At 44.8% G+C, this 16,111-nt stretch overlaps 1 protein-coding gene across 7 annotated transcripts in view; it reads left to right on the top strand.

Annotated features, from left to right (window-relative positions):
* The window catches only part of PARP6 (poly(ADP-ribose) polymerase family member 6), a 31,876-nt gene extending 21,201 nt beyond the window's left edge, over nt 1-10,675 (top strand). For 4 of the 7 annotated variants that reach the window (XM_084781386.1, XM_084781385.1, XM_084781389.1 and 1 more), the window contains exons 17-24: nt 1,991-2,039; nt 2,279-2,391; nt 3,104-3,176; nt 4,306-4,375; nt 9,267-9,346; nt 9,699-9,762; nt 9,924-10,008; nt 10,314-10,675. In XM_084781386.1, coding sequence (XP_084637512.1) covers nt 1,991-2,039; nt 2,279-2,391; nt 3,104-3,176; nt 4,306-4,375; nt 9,267-9,346; nt 9,699-9,762; nt 9,924-10,008; nt 10,314-10,416 — 637 coding nt within the window. In that variant the 3' untranslated portion in view covers nt 10,417-10,675. Of the gene's footprint in view, nt 1-1,990; nt 2,040-2,278; nt 2,392-3,103; nt 3,177-4,305; nt 4,376-9,266; nt 9,347-9,698; nt 9,763-9,923; nt 10,009-10,313 lie in introns of those variants that run through there. The other 3 variants (XM_084781388.1, XM_084781390.1, XR_014779132.1) reach the window with 2 other exon arrangements.
* The last annotated feature ends 5,436 nt before the right edge of the window (nt 10,676-16,111 follow it).

The following is a 16,111-nucleotide window of genomic DNA, read 5'->3' on the forward strand; positions in this document are numbered from 1 at the left end:
AATTTTTCTTTGTTTCTTCCCTTGCTTCTTTTCTTCCTTTTTCCTTTCTTTCTTTCATTGTTTGTTTGTTTGTTTCTTTCATTGTTGTTTGTTTCTGTCTTTCTTTTATGTTTATTTCTTTTTTTCCTGAGACAGGATTTCTCTGTGTCACTCTGGCTGTCCTGGACTCACTTTGAAGACCACTAGGCTGTTCCTACAACTCACAGTGATCTGCCTGCCTCTGCCTCCCTGAGTGCTGGGATTACAGGCGTGCACCACTTGCACCCAACTCCATTAGAGTTTTTGGAGTCCTAGGATATTGTCCTTGATGGCTCAGCAATTTTCAAAAAGTTAAATCTATTAACTAAAGTTGCCATTAATAGGTTTTGAGTTCCTTATCACACATTTCAGCTTCATTTTCTGTGTGTCCAAAGAGATTGATCTCTCCCCACTACCTCCTTCCATGATGGCTAGAGGCTAGAGCTGGGTGTGCTATGGTTGTTTTCTACTGCTAGCAAAGAGTTTGGCTGTTTCCCATTCCTCACCCTCCCTCCTGCTGACTTCTCTTCTGTTCCCTCCTGATAAGTTCTATTTTTAGTTTGTTTCCTTCCAAGTCAACCTCTGACACTAAGAAGACAGTGCAGTAGGTCACTTCTTAGCATGAGTGACACAGACTTCCAAGGTAGCATCACATGCTCATGGCGAGAGCCTGGGGAGATCACTTGGTTGGTGAAATGCTACATAAGCATGAGGACCTGGGTTTGATCCCCAGCAACCACATAAAAAGCTACGCATGATGGCGCACACTTAAAATCCCAGCTTTGGGAAGCAGAGATAGGCAGATCCCTGGGGTTCACCATCTAGCCAAAGTCATCTCAGTGAGCCCAGGTTCTGGAAACAAGATGGACATCTCCTAAGGAACAACACCTGAGGCTGACTTCTGGACTCCATGAGCACACATACGTCTGTACCACCTGCCCAGTGCACACTTACACATAGAATACACAAAATTTTTTTTTAAACCCACAAAATAAGTACATAGATTAGGTGCAGAAAATGCGTTGCATCCCCTGCAGGCCACAGTGCTCCTCCTGAACCCTCAGTGTTTTATGCACTTCTTCTCCTGCCCTCTGTGTTCAGCCTATATGTAGCCTAGTTTGTCCCTGACTCCTGTGGACAGTTTATTCTAGTTGCTTCTATCCCTGCCCCTGCACGCTGCCCTCCCCTCCCCCCCCCCCCCATGTAGTATCTTTCTGTTTTCCCATCCCTGAGAGCCTGTAGGGTTTCTTTGAGCTTATGCAGGATGTCTCCTGAGTCTCGGTTTTGAGACTTTAAAACCCCGGGCACAAGTTTAGCCATTTTTTACTCAGACCAACCCTCTCTCTTTCTCTATCTAATTAGTAGTGTCTAATATTCTTTTTTGTTTTGTTTTGTTTTTGTTTCTCGAGACAGAGTCTCTCTGTGTAGCCTTGGCTGTCCTGGGCTAGCTTTGTAGACCAGGCTGGCTTTGAACTCACAGCAATCTGCCTGCCTCTGCCTACTGAGTGCTGGGATTAAAGGCGTGTGCCACCACGCCTGGCTAATATTCTTTTTGTGCCATGCTTTTTTTCTCCCTAGATGTGGCAACCTTCTCCTAACTCTTTTTTACCCATTGTTTAATTCCTTGGTAACTAGTTGGTATGGTTGGTAGCTTCTTTTTAATAAATATGTATCATTATCACTTAAAAGGAGTGTCAACTATGACCTGGATATAATCATGCAATTCAGGCATTGAAATTTTTTTCCTTTTATTTTCCAAGACAGGGTTTCTCTGTGTAGCCTTGGCTGTCCTGGACTCACTTTGTAGACCAGGCTGGCCTCGAACTCACAGCAACCCCCCTGCCTCTGCCTCCCGAGGGCTGAGATTAAAGGCATGCGCCACCACGCCTGGCCAGACGTTGCAATCTGCTTTTTCAGGATTCTTTCACCTTGTACTTATTCTGCTCTTTTCCCTTTTTCTGTTTCTCCGCAGGATAATTTCTAGCAACAGGTCACACATTGTCAAACTACCTCTCAGCAGGGTAAGTGATTATTCTCCCTTTGTAAGCTTCACACTTGTGGTGAGAGGCAAGGAGGGCTCTGCGCACTAACCATATTGGTCCCTAATTCACTTGGTTGGTACTGTCCATCAGTAGAGTCTCTATTCATATCACGCTTGATTGGGGTTAGTGTAAATCTGGTCTCTTTCCTGTTCCCAACCTTTCCCTCCCTGATCTCTATTTCTGTTCTGTTTTTCTTATCGCACCCCCACCCTGGGCAGCAGCTGAAGTTCATGCACACCTCACACCAATTCCTCCTGCTGAGCAGCCCTCCTGCCAAGGAGGCTAGGTTCCGGACCGCCAAGAAGCTCTACGGAAGCACCTTTGCCTTCCAGTAAGGAAGGTGGAGGCTGGGCGACAGTAGGTGGGATAGGGTGGTCGGGCCTTGAGATGTTTTGTTTTTTCATGATTGTCAGCTAGCCAACAGTTATTTATTAAGTGCTGCTGTGGTAGGTGCTATAAAAGGTAAAATGCTATGTTGGCATGATTTTTATTTTTCAATTGCTTGTGGTATAGGTGAATGGAAAGAATATTTACATGAAAAAGATACAGGGGAACAGACTGGAAGAATAGATTTAAAAGTTTTGGGAGGAAATTTACAATTTATTTCTGTAACTGTGGGAGGAGCGAGAAAGAGAAAGACAAATGTATTCAGAGTAATTTAGAGAGAGTGTTAGTACTTTAAAAAAATATGACGTGACCTCTGGACCTTTGGGTAGAAACAGTTTTTGAGATCAGTGATAAGTTTGTTGAATGGGAGATGAATTTATTGAATTTGGAACATCAGGAAAGCAGGCAAATGAAACTATGGAGCCAGTTGTTGAGGGTTTAGCGTGTGGTTAGCTGAACAACTGATGTAAGGCTTAAGCATGCACTCACATATGCACACACACATCTTGCTGCTGATGACTGTCTCTGTGAGCATGTCAGTCATGATGTATGTCTGCCCATCTGCATGAACTGTGTGGGTAAGGAGAGTGGAACCACAGGCTTGCTCCTAGCAATCTCATACCGTGCGGAGACACGCGTTCTGTCCTGTCTTACAGTGGGTCCCACATTGAGAACTGGCATTCAATCCTGCGCAATGGGCTGGTCAATGCATCCTACACCAAACTGCAGGTGAGGCTGTGTCCCTTCCCCCTTTCTTTCCGTTGCCTACTTCACTCTGTTTTGTAGTAGTCTGCTCCGAAGCACTTAGCTCTCTCAGGTACTCAAGATCTCAGCATCCTCATCCCTAGCCTATCCTGGGAGTTTCCCTACAGGGAAAGTAGAATGAATGTGGCTGCTGTAAATTCTAAATTGAGCTGTGTGTTTTGGTAATTTGGGGAAAGGGAATTAGCCTATTATAATGGTAGTGAATTTCCATTTTGTAGCTCTTCAAGGAGCTTTTACAAAGACTTAATTCATTGCCCTGAGACACTACTGGGAGTGGTTTTTGTTCCTCTTCCTGCTACCTCTCCCATAGTTTCTTTGTTGTGAAATGGAATGAAGGCCTGAGGTCAAAGTATGAGTCCTGAGGCAGTGACTCAGTGGCTCTGCTATTCCCCTTCTCTAGTGTTTTGTAAGCAAGCAGTTTAACCTAGTCCACTTTTCAGCCAACCAGCTTCTCAAGAGTAGGTGCCTAGAGTTATTGAATGAGTGAGAAGGTAGACAAATGGAGGGACAGAGGACTGCCTAAGTGTTGTGGATGCCTAAGACACAGCCATGGAGGGACAGAGGACTGCCTGAGTGTTGTGGATGCCTAAGACACAGCCATGGGGGGACAGAGGACTGCCTAAGTGTTGTGGATGCCTAAGACACAGCCATGGAGGGACAGAGGACTGCCTAAGTGTTGTGGATGCCTAAGACACAGCCATGGAGGGACAGAGGACTGCCTGAGTGTTGTGGATGCCTAAGACACAGCCATGGGGGGACAGAGGACTGCCTGAGTGTTGTGGATGCCTAAGACACAGCCATGGGGGGACAGAGGACTGCCTGAGTGTTGTGGATGCCTAAGACACAGCCATGGAGGGACAGAGGACTGCCTGAGTGTTGTGGATGCCTAAGACACAGCCATGGGGGGACAGAGGACTGCCTAAGTGTTGTGGATGCCTAAGACACAGCCATGGGGGGACAGAGGACTGCCTGAGTGTTGTGGATGCCTAAGACACAGCCATGGAGGGACAGAGGACTGCCTAAGTGTTGTGGATGCCTAAGACACAGCCAGGGGTCCCAGGCTCATATGTTCATCCTGGTGTTTCCCTGCAAGCTGCATGGAGCAGCCTATGGCAAAGGCATCTACCTGAGCCCCATCTCCAGTATTTCCTTTGGATATTCAGGTAAGCAATACTCTTTGGCCACCATGACTCTGTATATTGCATCCGTTTGTGAACACGTGATCTGTGCTGTCTTCTCTCCCATCATGGATACTTGGTCTTTGTCAGTCAATACCCTTTCCAATCATGGATACATAATCTGTTTCTTTCTATTTTCTCTCATTAGGAACTTAGATGATGTATGAGGCAAGGGTAGTTATTGTTAACAATGGTGCTTTATACAGTATAGGAGCTAGGCCCTTGGGGTGGCTTAATAATTAACCCCCTCTCCCCATAGTCTTATCAGTCTTAAACTATCAAGGAGCATCTTGTTTTAATCTTAGGTAAAAATCTGCAAATTGGAAAAAGTGAAACAACTCATAAAAGTTTTGCAAATATGATTGAAACAAAATCTGTCTCTTAGTCTCTCTCTCTCTGTCTCTGTCTCTCTCTCTCTCTCTCTCTCTCTCTCTCTCTCTCTCTCTCTCTCTCTCTCTCTCACACACACACACACACACACACACACACACACACACACACACACACACACATTTTGGTTTTGGTTGGTTTTTTTGGTTTTTTGAGACATGGTTTCTCTGTGAGGCGCTGTCTGTCCTGGAACTTACTCTGTAGACAATGGCCTTGAACTCACAGGTATCAGCCTGCTGCTGACTCCTGAATGTTGGGATTAAAAGCATGCACCACCATGCCCAGCATATATATTTGTTAATAAATAATTTAAATGTATCCTAAATTTTTTCTAGCCAGGTGTGGTAGAATACAGCTGTATTTTAGGAAGCATAATCACAAGTTAATGACCTTCCTGGGCTAGCAAGTTCAAGGATAATGTGGGCAGCTTAGCAAGACCTTATCTCAGATGATGAAGATGATGATGATGATGATGATGATGATTTCCAGCACTGAGGGCCGAACCAGGGCCTTGTGCTTGCTAGGCAAGCGCTCTATCACTGAGCTAAATCCCCAACCCCTTACCTCAGATTTTAAAAGAAAGAGAGGCAGGTGGATTGCTGTGAGTACCTGATCTATAAAGCAAGTCCAAGACAGCCAAGGCCACAAAGAGAAACCCTGTCTCAAAAAAAAAACCAAAAAAAAAAAAAAAAAAGCCGGACGTGGTGGCACACGCCTTTAATCCCAGCACTAGGGAGGCAGAGGCAGGCGGATCGCTGTGAGTTCAAGGCCAGCCTGGTCTACAAATTGAGTCCAGGACAGCCAAGGCTACACAGATAAACCCTGTCTCAAACCCCCCCCCCAAAAAAAGGGCCAGTGTACTAGGTCCTGAGTTCAATCTCAAGTGATATTAAAAAAGATTGTTAGTCAATACAAAGCCTATTGAGAAGGCATATATATATATATATATTTATCAACAAAAATAAGAAATCTGATAATATCCAACTATACCAAAGGCTGTAAAATGCCACAGGATTTCCTTTACTGTCTGTACATATATGAATTGATTCAACTACTTTAGAAGAAATGTTTCTTAAACATTCATTTATATTGTGTGTGCGCACATATTTGTGCTTTGGAGGTCAGAGGGACCACATGCTAGAGTCAGTCCTCTCCTACTGAGGGTTCTAGAGGTCCAACTGAGGTCATGAAGCTTGGTTAAAAGTAAGTGCCTTTACCCAGTGAGCCATTTTGCCAGCCCAGAAAAACAGTTTGACTTCACTTTATAAAGCAACATAGTTTATATATTTGACCCAGCATTTTTATTCCTGTATATGCAAACTCAAAGTCATGTACAGGAATGCTCACATTAAGACTGTTTTAGCAGCAGATCTTGGAAGTATGCTCACCGTCGGAATAAGAGACAAATTGATTTGATACAATTACATTGGATTATTATTGAGCAATGAAAATGAAAGACATAGCTGGGCATGGTGGCGCACGCCTTTAATCCCAGCACTAGGGAGGCAGAGGCAGGTGGATCGCTGTGAGTTCGAGGCCAGCCTGGTCTACAAAGCGAGTCCAGGACAGCCAAGGCTACACAGAGAAACCCTGTCTCAAAAAAAAAAAAAAAAAAAAAAAGAAAGAAAGAAAATGAAAGCCATCAGTAGCATGTGACAACATAGACAATAGTAATATTGATTTAAAAAAATAGGCAAGTCAGTCTACGCTGGTCTTTTCTTTTTCCTCAGGGCCCCTTTGGGTTGGTGGCACTGAGGGTGCTTTCCAGGTGAACAGAGAGCATGCATTTGTCCAATGGAACTGCTGATAATGTAGCCATTACTGTCAGAAGAAATTAGGGACAGTGAATGGATTTGGAAGTTTTCTTTGTGTAGTCTGTTTAGAGATTAATTCTGGACACAAAGTGTCCAGAGAGTAATAGTCCCAGGGCAGGAATAGAACAATCATTGATTCGGTAAGACTGGAACAGCGCCACAGGCTTGACACAGAACCAGTGTTCAGGTACTTCAAGTGCCACTCACCAAAGAAGTCAAGTACTCTTTTTTAGAACCTGAGTGGGAATTTCTCTTAGAATCTTGCCAGTGAAATATGTGGGCCGAGGTCATGAAGTTTGGGTGCAGAGTTGAGCCTTCGTAAGGATGATGGAGAAGGTGCAAGTAGAGGCTTGCTGTCCTATAGGAAGAAGGATTGGCAATTCAAGCTGAGTCTTATTCAGGCCATGAATTTATCATGAGATTATAGTGTTGCTGTGTGTTAAGTTGACACCCTCCTTACTCGGTGAAGAATTTTAGTCCAGTGGTTATGCCCTCCCACCTCTACATCATAGCCGTTACTAAGCCAATAATAATAAGCTGGTGAGATAGTTCAGCCAGTAAAAGTGCTTAATGCCCAAGCCTCATGGCCTGAGTTTGATTCCTGCCACCTCTCTCTCTCTCTCTCTCTCTCTCTCTCTCTCTCTCTCTCTCTCCTCTCTCTCTCTTTTAAGATTTATTTATTACATACAGCGTTCTGCCTGCATGTACACCTGCAGGCCAGAGGAGGGCATCAGATCACATTACAGATGGTTGTGAGCCACCATGTGGGTGCTGGGAATTGAACTCAGGACCTCTGGAAGAGCAGTCAGTGCTCCTAACCTCTGAGCCATCTCTCCAGCCCCACTACCATCTCTTAAAAGCAGTCCTCTGAGCTGGGTGTGGTGTCACACACTGTCTTTAACTCCAGCACTCACAGAGCCGGGCGAGGCCAGCTTGGTCTATATAATGAATTCTACATCAGCCAAAACTGGAAACCAAAACCCAAACAAAATAAAAAAACAAACCCCAAACAAAACAAAACCCAAAAAAGTTATCCTCTGACCTCCATGTGCACCTGCACTCACATCATAGACACATAATAACAAAAATAAGTTTAAATTTTTGAAATAAAAAGTTAGTGGCAAACCCCAGAATCAAATCAGGGTGAGCCTGTGCTGAAGTGCAACGGTGAGGAGAGAACCCTGTTCGTGTCTTGTGGTAACAGCATCACTTTCTTTTTTATTAAATAGTTTTTCGAGACAGGGTTTCTCTGTGCAGCCCTGGCTGTCCTGGACTCACTTTGTAGACCAGGCTGGCCTCGAACTCTCCATCCGCCTGCCTCTGCCTCCTGAGTGCTGGGGTTAAAGGTGTGCGCCACCACGCCCAGCTGATAGCATCACTTTCATGTTTGTCTCATCTCCTTGGTCACACAACCCCGTAACTACAAGGCTGCGCTGATGATAAGCCTGGAAACATATTGAAATCCTGTCCTTAAGACAAAAAGAGTTGGGAGTGGGGGGCATACAGGTGCTGTTTGATATCTAGTAAGAACCCTGTTTCAATCTCTACAAACAAGGCCTCTTCTTTAATTGGCACACATTTTAACCCCAGCACTCAGGGAGGCAGAGGCAGGCAGGTTGTTGTGAGTTCTAGGATAGCCTGGTCTACAAAGCGAGTCTAGGATAGCCAAGGCTACACCAAGAAACTCTGTCTCGAAAAACCAAAACCAATCAACCAGCCAAACAAACAAACAAAACTGGTAGAGAAAAAAAATTTTTAAATAAAAAAAAAACTGGGCGTGGTACCCCATGCCTTTAATCCCAGCACTCGAGAGGCAGAGGCAGGTGGATCTTTGAGTTCCAGGCCAGCCTGGTCTACAGAGAGAGTTCCAGGACAGCCAGGGCTGTTACACAGAGAAATTCTGTTTCATCAACCAAACAAACACACATGGTAGAGAATTTATGCATTGAGTTATGTAGCAATGAGAGGGCATTGACACTAAAAGATGGTTGTCATTGTAAATATCTGTGGAGAATCCACAATGGAAGTACTCTACTTTTTCATTTTATCCTGAATGGTCAGTCTTTTGTGTAATTTTAAAACGACAGCATGTTGGACTTGTGCTTGCTTTCTCCGTACTCATGTCTCTGGCTTGTCATTTGACTCTGAGGTTTGGTATCCTACTCTCCTGGGCCCAGCTTTCTGACTTGTGTGTTACTTCCCTGTGTTAGAACCCTTCAGTAGTTTCCTGCTGTTCTTAGATAAACCCCAGATAAGCCCCGAGTGATCTGACCCTAGTTAATTTGTTACATCATTTTTTGTGTGTGATTTTCCTGCCATTTATTATACTATATGCAAATTAAGTCCTGTGGCTCTGTCTTTAGGCTTTCCATATTCTATTCTATTGACTTTTCTTTCTAATCCTGAGGTTCTGAGTCTTATTGCACCAGGACATTTTCAAACCTCTGGGCTAGGCTAGCTCCCCTTCACATGGTGCCCTATACGCTCACTGTCACAACCCTCACCATACTGTGCCTGCAGTCTCCACCAAACTAAATTCTGTGTGGGAAAATAGCTTGTATTATTCACCGCTGTGTCACCAAGTGTTTCAAGCTGGTATCTGGCGTATAGTCAGAACTTGAGTAAATATTTAAGACATGGGCAAATTAACTGAGTTTGCTGTTCTGTGACAGGAATGGGCAAAGGACAGCACAGGATGCCTTCCAAGGATGAGCTGGTCCAGAGATATAATAGAATGAACACCATCCCCCAGGTACTGTTTGCTGGCTCTGCCTGACTTAGGATCCTCCCCTGGATCCTGCCAAAAATACGGATTGGGAAAACAGTGGAGCTGGGGTCATTGTAGGTCATTTGAAGGCATTAGGTATGTTGTAAAGAGATCTCTCTGTTCTATGTATGAAAGCAAAGGCAGGTTTTTAAGGAAAAAGATGAACATGGAGGCTGTGGGCCCATCAGGGTGATTATATGTGAGCAAACGCAAATGTTTGGAGGGCGCTGGGAGCTCAGGAGACCCAGTTCCTGTCCCTGTCGTCCATATGCAGTGCTAAGCCGTCTCTTGAGACGAGCTCTAACATTTACGTTGCTCTGCTCTGCTTCTCCTTCAGACCCGATCCATTCAGTCAAGGTTCCTGCAGAGTCGGAATCTGAACTGTATAGCACTTTGTGAAGGTATGTAGCTCACCCGCTTCCTGTCTTCTTGGGACCCTAGCCTTTATTTCCGATGCCCCTTTGAGATGTGATTCGGCCAGAAGTTATGTTGAAGCCACATGTGTCCCTTCCTAACCTGGGCTGTCTTAACTTCCTGTGACTTGTGGCTCCTTTTCTCTCAGTGATCACATCTAAGGACCTCCAGAAGCACGGGAACATTTGGGTGTGCCCTGTATCCGACCATGTCTGCACAAGGTTCTTCTTTGTGTGAGTCTGAGAGGAGCCTTTGGGTTTACTTGGAGTGGGGTGGGGGATGATGTGTGACTGCTGAGCACGGTCATTGTGTGAGGCCTGTCCCTTGCTGTCTAATTTAGCTGGCACTGGGACTTGTCCTTAGAGATAAGAACAGTTCTTGGAGTCTGTGTAGAGGAAAACTGCCAAGCTGATCCCTTCATCCTGAAGAGCAGACAAAACCTTTGACTTTAGGTCATGTCTTGAAACACATTTCCCCTGGTAGACACATTTTGGTATTATACTTTCTCTTATGCTTATCCTTGCCCTGTCTTTGGCAGATATGAGGATGGGCAGGTGGGCGATGCCAACATTAATACTCAGGACCCCAAGATACAGAAGGAAATCATGCGTGTGATCGGAACTCAGGTTTACACAAACTGAGGGGGCCCCAGCCCTCGTACCACCCTGTTCCCCCAGGATCCATCTGCCCTTGTCAAAGGGCTCAGGAGCAGCAAGTGAGGCAGCCCTGAGAAACTCAAGGGGCAAGACAAGGATAGAAGAGGCGGCCTTCATGGTGGAGATTGGCCTAGGAACTACTCCACATTTGGATGGCCCTGACTGACTCCCACCCCTGATTTACCCAGTTGACTTCACCCTGTTTGTAAATAAAACAATAAAATGGAAGGTGCTGTGGACTGGATATGATCACTGTGGTCTGACTAGCCTCGGCCAAGCACCTAACTGAGGCCCTAGGTAGGGGTTGTGTTGTGGGAGTGGAATATCCTGAAGGTTGCAACTATTTGTGTTTCATGAAGTAAAAGATGCGTCCATTTTGTCTGCCACAGGCATGTCAGTATTTTTAATCAAAAAAATTAAAAGAGGGAAAGTTTATCAGTTATATAGATATGTAGATGAAGCAAACAGGATATAAATATTACTGATCAAAAAAAAATTGTAAAAAAGCCGGGTGTGGTGGCATAATCCTTTTAATCCAAACGTTCTGGGAGGCAGAGGCAGGTGGATCGTTCTGCTGCGTTTATGGCCAGCCTAGTCTACAAAGTGAGCCCAGGACAGCCAAGGATACACAGAGAAACCTTGTTTCGAAAAACCAAAGCAAACAAAAAGACCTTTTGCACAGAAACTGATTATTTCATTGTCTTCCTGAGCCCTTATGACTAGTACATTATAAATGAGTATGGTAGGATTCGCCTACAGCCCTAGGTTTTCCCCTGGGGACCAAGGCAGGAGAATCAGTTGAGCCCAGGATTTAAAGACCAACCTGAGCAACTTAGCAAAACTCCCATCTCAAAAAGGAAATAACTAGGGCCGGGCGTGGTGGCGCACGCCTTTAATCCCAGCACTCGGGAGGCAGAGGCTGGTGGATCGCTGTGAGTTCGAGGCCAGCCTGGTCTACAAATTGAGTCTAGGACAGCCAAGGCTACACAGAGAGACCCTGTCTCGAAAAACCAAAAAAAAAAAAAAAAAAAAAGGAAATAGCTAGCTGAGCACCGGGGCACATCCCAGCACTGGAGAGGCAGAGGCAGGCATATTGCTGTGAGTTCGAAGCCAGCCTGGGCTACAAAACAAGCCCAGGACAGCTAAGGATACACAGAGAAACCCTGCCCCCCCCCAAAAAAAACCAAAAAAACAAAACAAAAAAGGAAATAACTAGTATATTCTTACACTCTCAAGCCTCCTAAGCCTCAAGCCTAAGAGAAATAACTGTTCACCGAATAAATGACAATCGGAACACCTGCCACTGAAAAGCCTGCCTCCTAGGAAGACACGAAAGGGTATCAGATGCGCTAGCATACTTCAGCTCTTACAATTAACTTCTTCCGGGTAGTGTACAAAGTACCTTAATGCTTTGTAACATTACACTGTGTGTGTAAGTATACATTGCTGTAAGTTTGCTACAACCATTGACTCATACTTTTCACAACCCTTCAGCAATTGGTGCTACTATTCCCATTTTACAGATGAGAAAATATTCGAGAGGATAAATAATTTGCTGTATTCCACAGGTAATTGCAGGAAAATGACCCCGGAATTTCTGTTCTGGTTCTGTGATTATAGCCTCATTTACTGTTGACTGCAAAGCTAGGAGATATGTTTTCTTCAGAGATCTTAAATGTGTCTAGGGCAGTGGTTCTCAACCTTCCTAACGCTACAACCCCTTAATACACTTCCTCATGTTGTGGGGACCACCAACCGTAACGTTCTTTTTGTTGCCACTTCATAACTGTAATTTTGCTACTGCTATAAATCATAATGTAAATATCTGATATACAGGATATCAGATATGCAGCCCCTATGAAAGGGTTTTACTATGTAGCCCTGGCTGGCCTAGAACTTTCTGTGCTGACCAGCTTATAGAAATCCTGTCTTTACTTCCAGAGTGCTTAAATTGAAAGCATGCCCCACCACACTGGGCATATAATGCTCCTCAGTTAGCTGGTACCCTACCTGGACCTAGGGGTGGCTGCTCAAGTTCTAAAAATTCTTTTTTTGTTTTGTTTTTGTTTTTGGAGACAAGGTTTCACTGTGTAGCCTTGGCTGTCTTGGGCTCGCTTTTGTAGACCAGGCTGGCCTTGAACTCACAGCGATCCATCTGCCTCTGCCTCCCGAGTGCTGAGATTAAAAGCATGTGCCACCATTCCTGGCTTCTAAAACATTTTTGGCAATTTCAGAATTTCAGAAAAATTTCCTGCCTATAAACATATCAACAAAATTATATATATTACACACAATTTTCTAGTTCTCTACTAAAAAGCTCGTCTTAGAAGTTCATAAGGCCTGATAATTCAAAACATGAGTTTAAAAAAATTTTAACCCAAATCAGGAATGCCTTTCTGAAAGCATCAGGGGCTATGGCTCAGCTGTAGCACCTCTGCTTAACACATACAAAGCTCTGGGTTCATTGTTCAGCGCTGTAAAGAAGAAAAAGCCTCCTGACAGAAGCGTGCTTGGGAGGATTCTGTGTTTTTGGAGCGGTATCCATTCACAGCCTAGCTTTCACTCTCATGGTGTAAGCAATCTTGCCTCAGTGAGACCTGGACCTGCTTGAGTAGGGATAGGGTCAGGAAAGGGAACTGCTTTCCTCTGTGTCAGGCAGAGAGTTATATAGCATGAGATGATTTCGGACTCAAAACTCAAAAACTCCTTGCACTTCACCTTCCCTCCTTTCCTGGTAGTTTTCCATACAGGCTGGGTGTGGCCATGACTCAGTTTGTGGTAAGGATGTGGCCATCAGTTGGGGAGGAGCCTGCTTCTGCCTTTAATTCTAGCTGGGAAGGAGCAGCTTCTGGTGCTGAGTCATTACTGGTTCTCAGCAGCTCACAGCACTATTCTGGGAGACCCAGGGATATCTTGGCTTCTTATAGGTGGTGGGGAGGAAGTTCTGTTGATCACATAATTCTGCTGGAGCCCTCCACCCCCAGGGATGAGAAAAGGGTTAGGCTTCAGTTAGTGGAAGAGCTGTTGGCCTCTGGAGCCATAGAGTTTCAGATCCTGTCACCACCATGGGGCTAGAGATGCTGCCCTCTTAAATCTTTGTCTGCAGAAATAATCTTACACTGGCGAGGACTGTAGTCTCTTTTTTAGTTCTAGTTGTCCTTGGGAGCAGTGAATAAGGCAGCCAGTCTGTAAGGACAGGCATATAGGTAAAGAAGACACATCTAAGGAGATGGCAGGACTTCTTAGGAGGAAGCCATCTGATCCTTTGTTTTCTAGTCTTCGGGGTGGTTTCCTTTTGTTTTGTTTTGTTTTGTTCTGTTTTTTTTTTGTTTGTTTGTTTGGTTTTTGTTGTTGTTGTTTGGTTTTTTTTTGTTTTTTTTTTGTTTTTTGTTTTTGGTTTTTTGAGACAGGGTTTCTCTGTGTAGCCTTGGCTGTCCTGGACTCCCTTTGTAGTCCAGGCTGGCCTCGAACTCACAGCGATCCGCCTGCCTCTGCCTCCCGAGTGCTGGGATTAAAGGCATGTGCCACCACGCCCGGCTTTTTCTTTCTTTTTTGTTTTTTGTTTTGTTTTGTTTTGTTTTACAAGACAGGGTTTCTCTTGTAGTCCTGGCTATCCTGGACTCACTTTGTAGACCTGGCTAGCCCTGAACTCACAGCGATCTGCCTACCTCTGCCTCCTGAGTGCTGAGATTTGAGGCCTGTGCCACTACTGTCCAGCTTCAGAATGTTTATTAAGATTGTTTAATGTCCTTTTTTCACTTATTTTGAAAATTCCTTATTGGAAAGATAATTATTCTGTCTGATGAAGGGCGGTGACAATGACCGTTCTGAACATTCCGCAGTGGATAAAGTCCATTTCTTTTTTCTTTTTTTTTTTTTTTTTTTTTTTTTTTGGTTTTTTGAGACAGGGTTTCTCTGTGTAGCCTTGGCTGTCCTGGACTCGCTTTGTAGACCAGGCTGGCCTCGAACTCACAGCGATCCGCCTGCCTCTGCCTCCCAAGTGCTGGGATTAAAGGCGTGCGCCACCACGCCCGGCAAAGCCCATTTCTTATTGAAACATGTTTCTTTGTGTATTTCTGAGGTAATACTTTTATTATTTCTTTTGTTTGTTTTTGGTTTTGGGTTTTTCAAGACAGGGTTTCTATGTGTATCCCTGGCTGTCCTGGACTTGCCTTGTAGGGCAGGCTGTCCTTCAACTCGCAGCGACCCACCTGCCTCTGCCTCCTGAGGATTAAAGGTGTGTGCCACCATGCCTGGCCCTGGTTTTATTATTTCTGCAGTGTCTGATTGCCCCAGACCTAGCAGCAAACCTGGAGAAGCAAACCATACTTCCTTTAGAATGATATAAAATTATAGAAGAGAGGGCAAAGCTCACTGGTCTCAAAGTTTCTGAGACACTTAGTTTAAGATTGTCTCTTCTGGCCGGGCGTAGTGGCGCACACCTTTAATCCCAGCACTCGGGAGGCAGAGGCGGGCGGATCGCTGTGAGTTCGAGGCCAGCCTGGTCTACAAAGTGAGTCCAGGACAGCCCAGGCTAACACAGAGAGACCCTGTCTCGAAAAACAAACAAACAAAAACCAAACAAACAAAAAAACAAAACAAAAAAAAAAGATTGTCTCTTCTGTACGGGAAGTTTATCAGTAGACTGTGTGGCTTCACTACTTGGATGCCTTTGTTGGTGGATGTCATCTTGCCCATTTTGACCCCTGGCTCTTCCAAATCTTGATTGGTACCCCATCCCCATTCTCATCAGATGTTGGGTCAGGATCTTCCCCTTTCTATCCCTCTCCTTGAGATGGAAAGTCACAGCCTATACACCCAGACCGGCCTGTGGGGATAGAATCTACTTACTCTCTAGTTTGCACACTAGAGAGCCTGAGCTACCAACGAAGGGAGAAAGGCGAGCACAGGACCTCTAGGGCAGTTTGGCGGGTAGGATTACACCACTCTAAGATACTTTTATTTCAGTGAGTCCCAGCAGTTCTGGGATAGAGAAAAGTTGGAGGTCATGTTGGGTGACAAGGCCTCCTTGGCCGAGATAGTGCTTTACTGAGTGAGGACAGAGTCCTCCTGCTTATCTCTGCCTGCTTCTCTGCTGAGGTAGCATTTGCAAGATGCTGGGAAAGCCCAGACACATAGTTGCATTCAGAGCACGAGTGTTTTCAGTATTTACTGAAATTACATTTTCTGAATACTGAACAGCTGGGAGAGGCCCTCCACACCTAAACTGACCTTCCATGTATAACTAAAATGTTTTCTCCTAATTGAAGCCTTTCCTACAGAGACAACCTGTTTTTTTCCTTCCAAAAATCCATCATTTTCTTCTTTCCAGAGTTTGGGGGAAACTTTACCATTGTAATAAAAGAAAAATTTCGATGTCTGAAGAAGGCATGGGACATACCTTCACTCTGGGAAATAAGGATTGTCTTCAAGTTGCTTTCAGTGGACTGTACATGTTAAATTACAGGTATAGTCATGGGACTGAATGATTAGAACTAGAAAAAAGACAAGATACAACCTAGCTGTGCTCTCTATATCATGCTGACGTCTTAGCTAAAGGTAACCTTTAGGAAGTCACCGTGACACATTTTGCTGTCTAATGTGAACCAGGCAGGCTGTAGTCGGCCACGTCCCATGGATTCCATGTGTCAGATGACTGAAACCTACAGATGAACGGCAG

This window comes from Acomys minous (assembly GCF_964271855.1).
Source record: "Acomys minous genome assembly, chromosome: 5".
Classification (NCBI taxonomy): Eukaryota; Metazoa; Chordata; class Mammalia; order Rodentia; family Muridae; genus Acomys; species Acomys minous.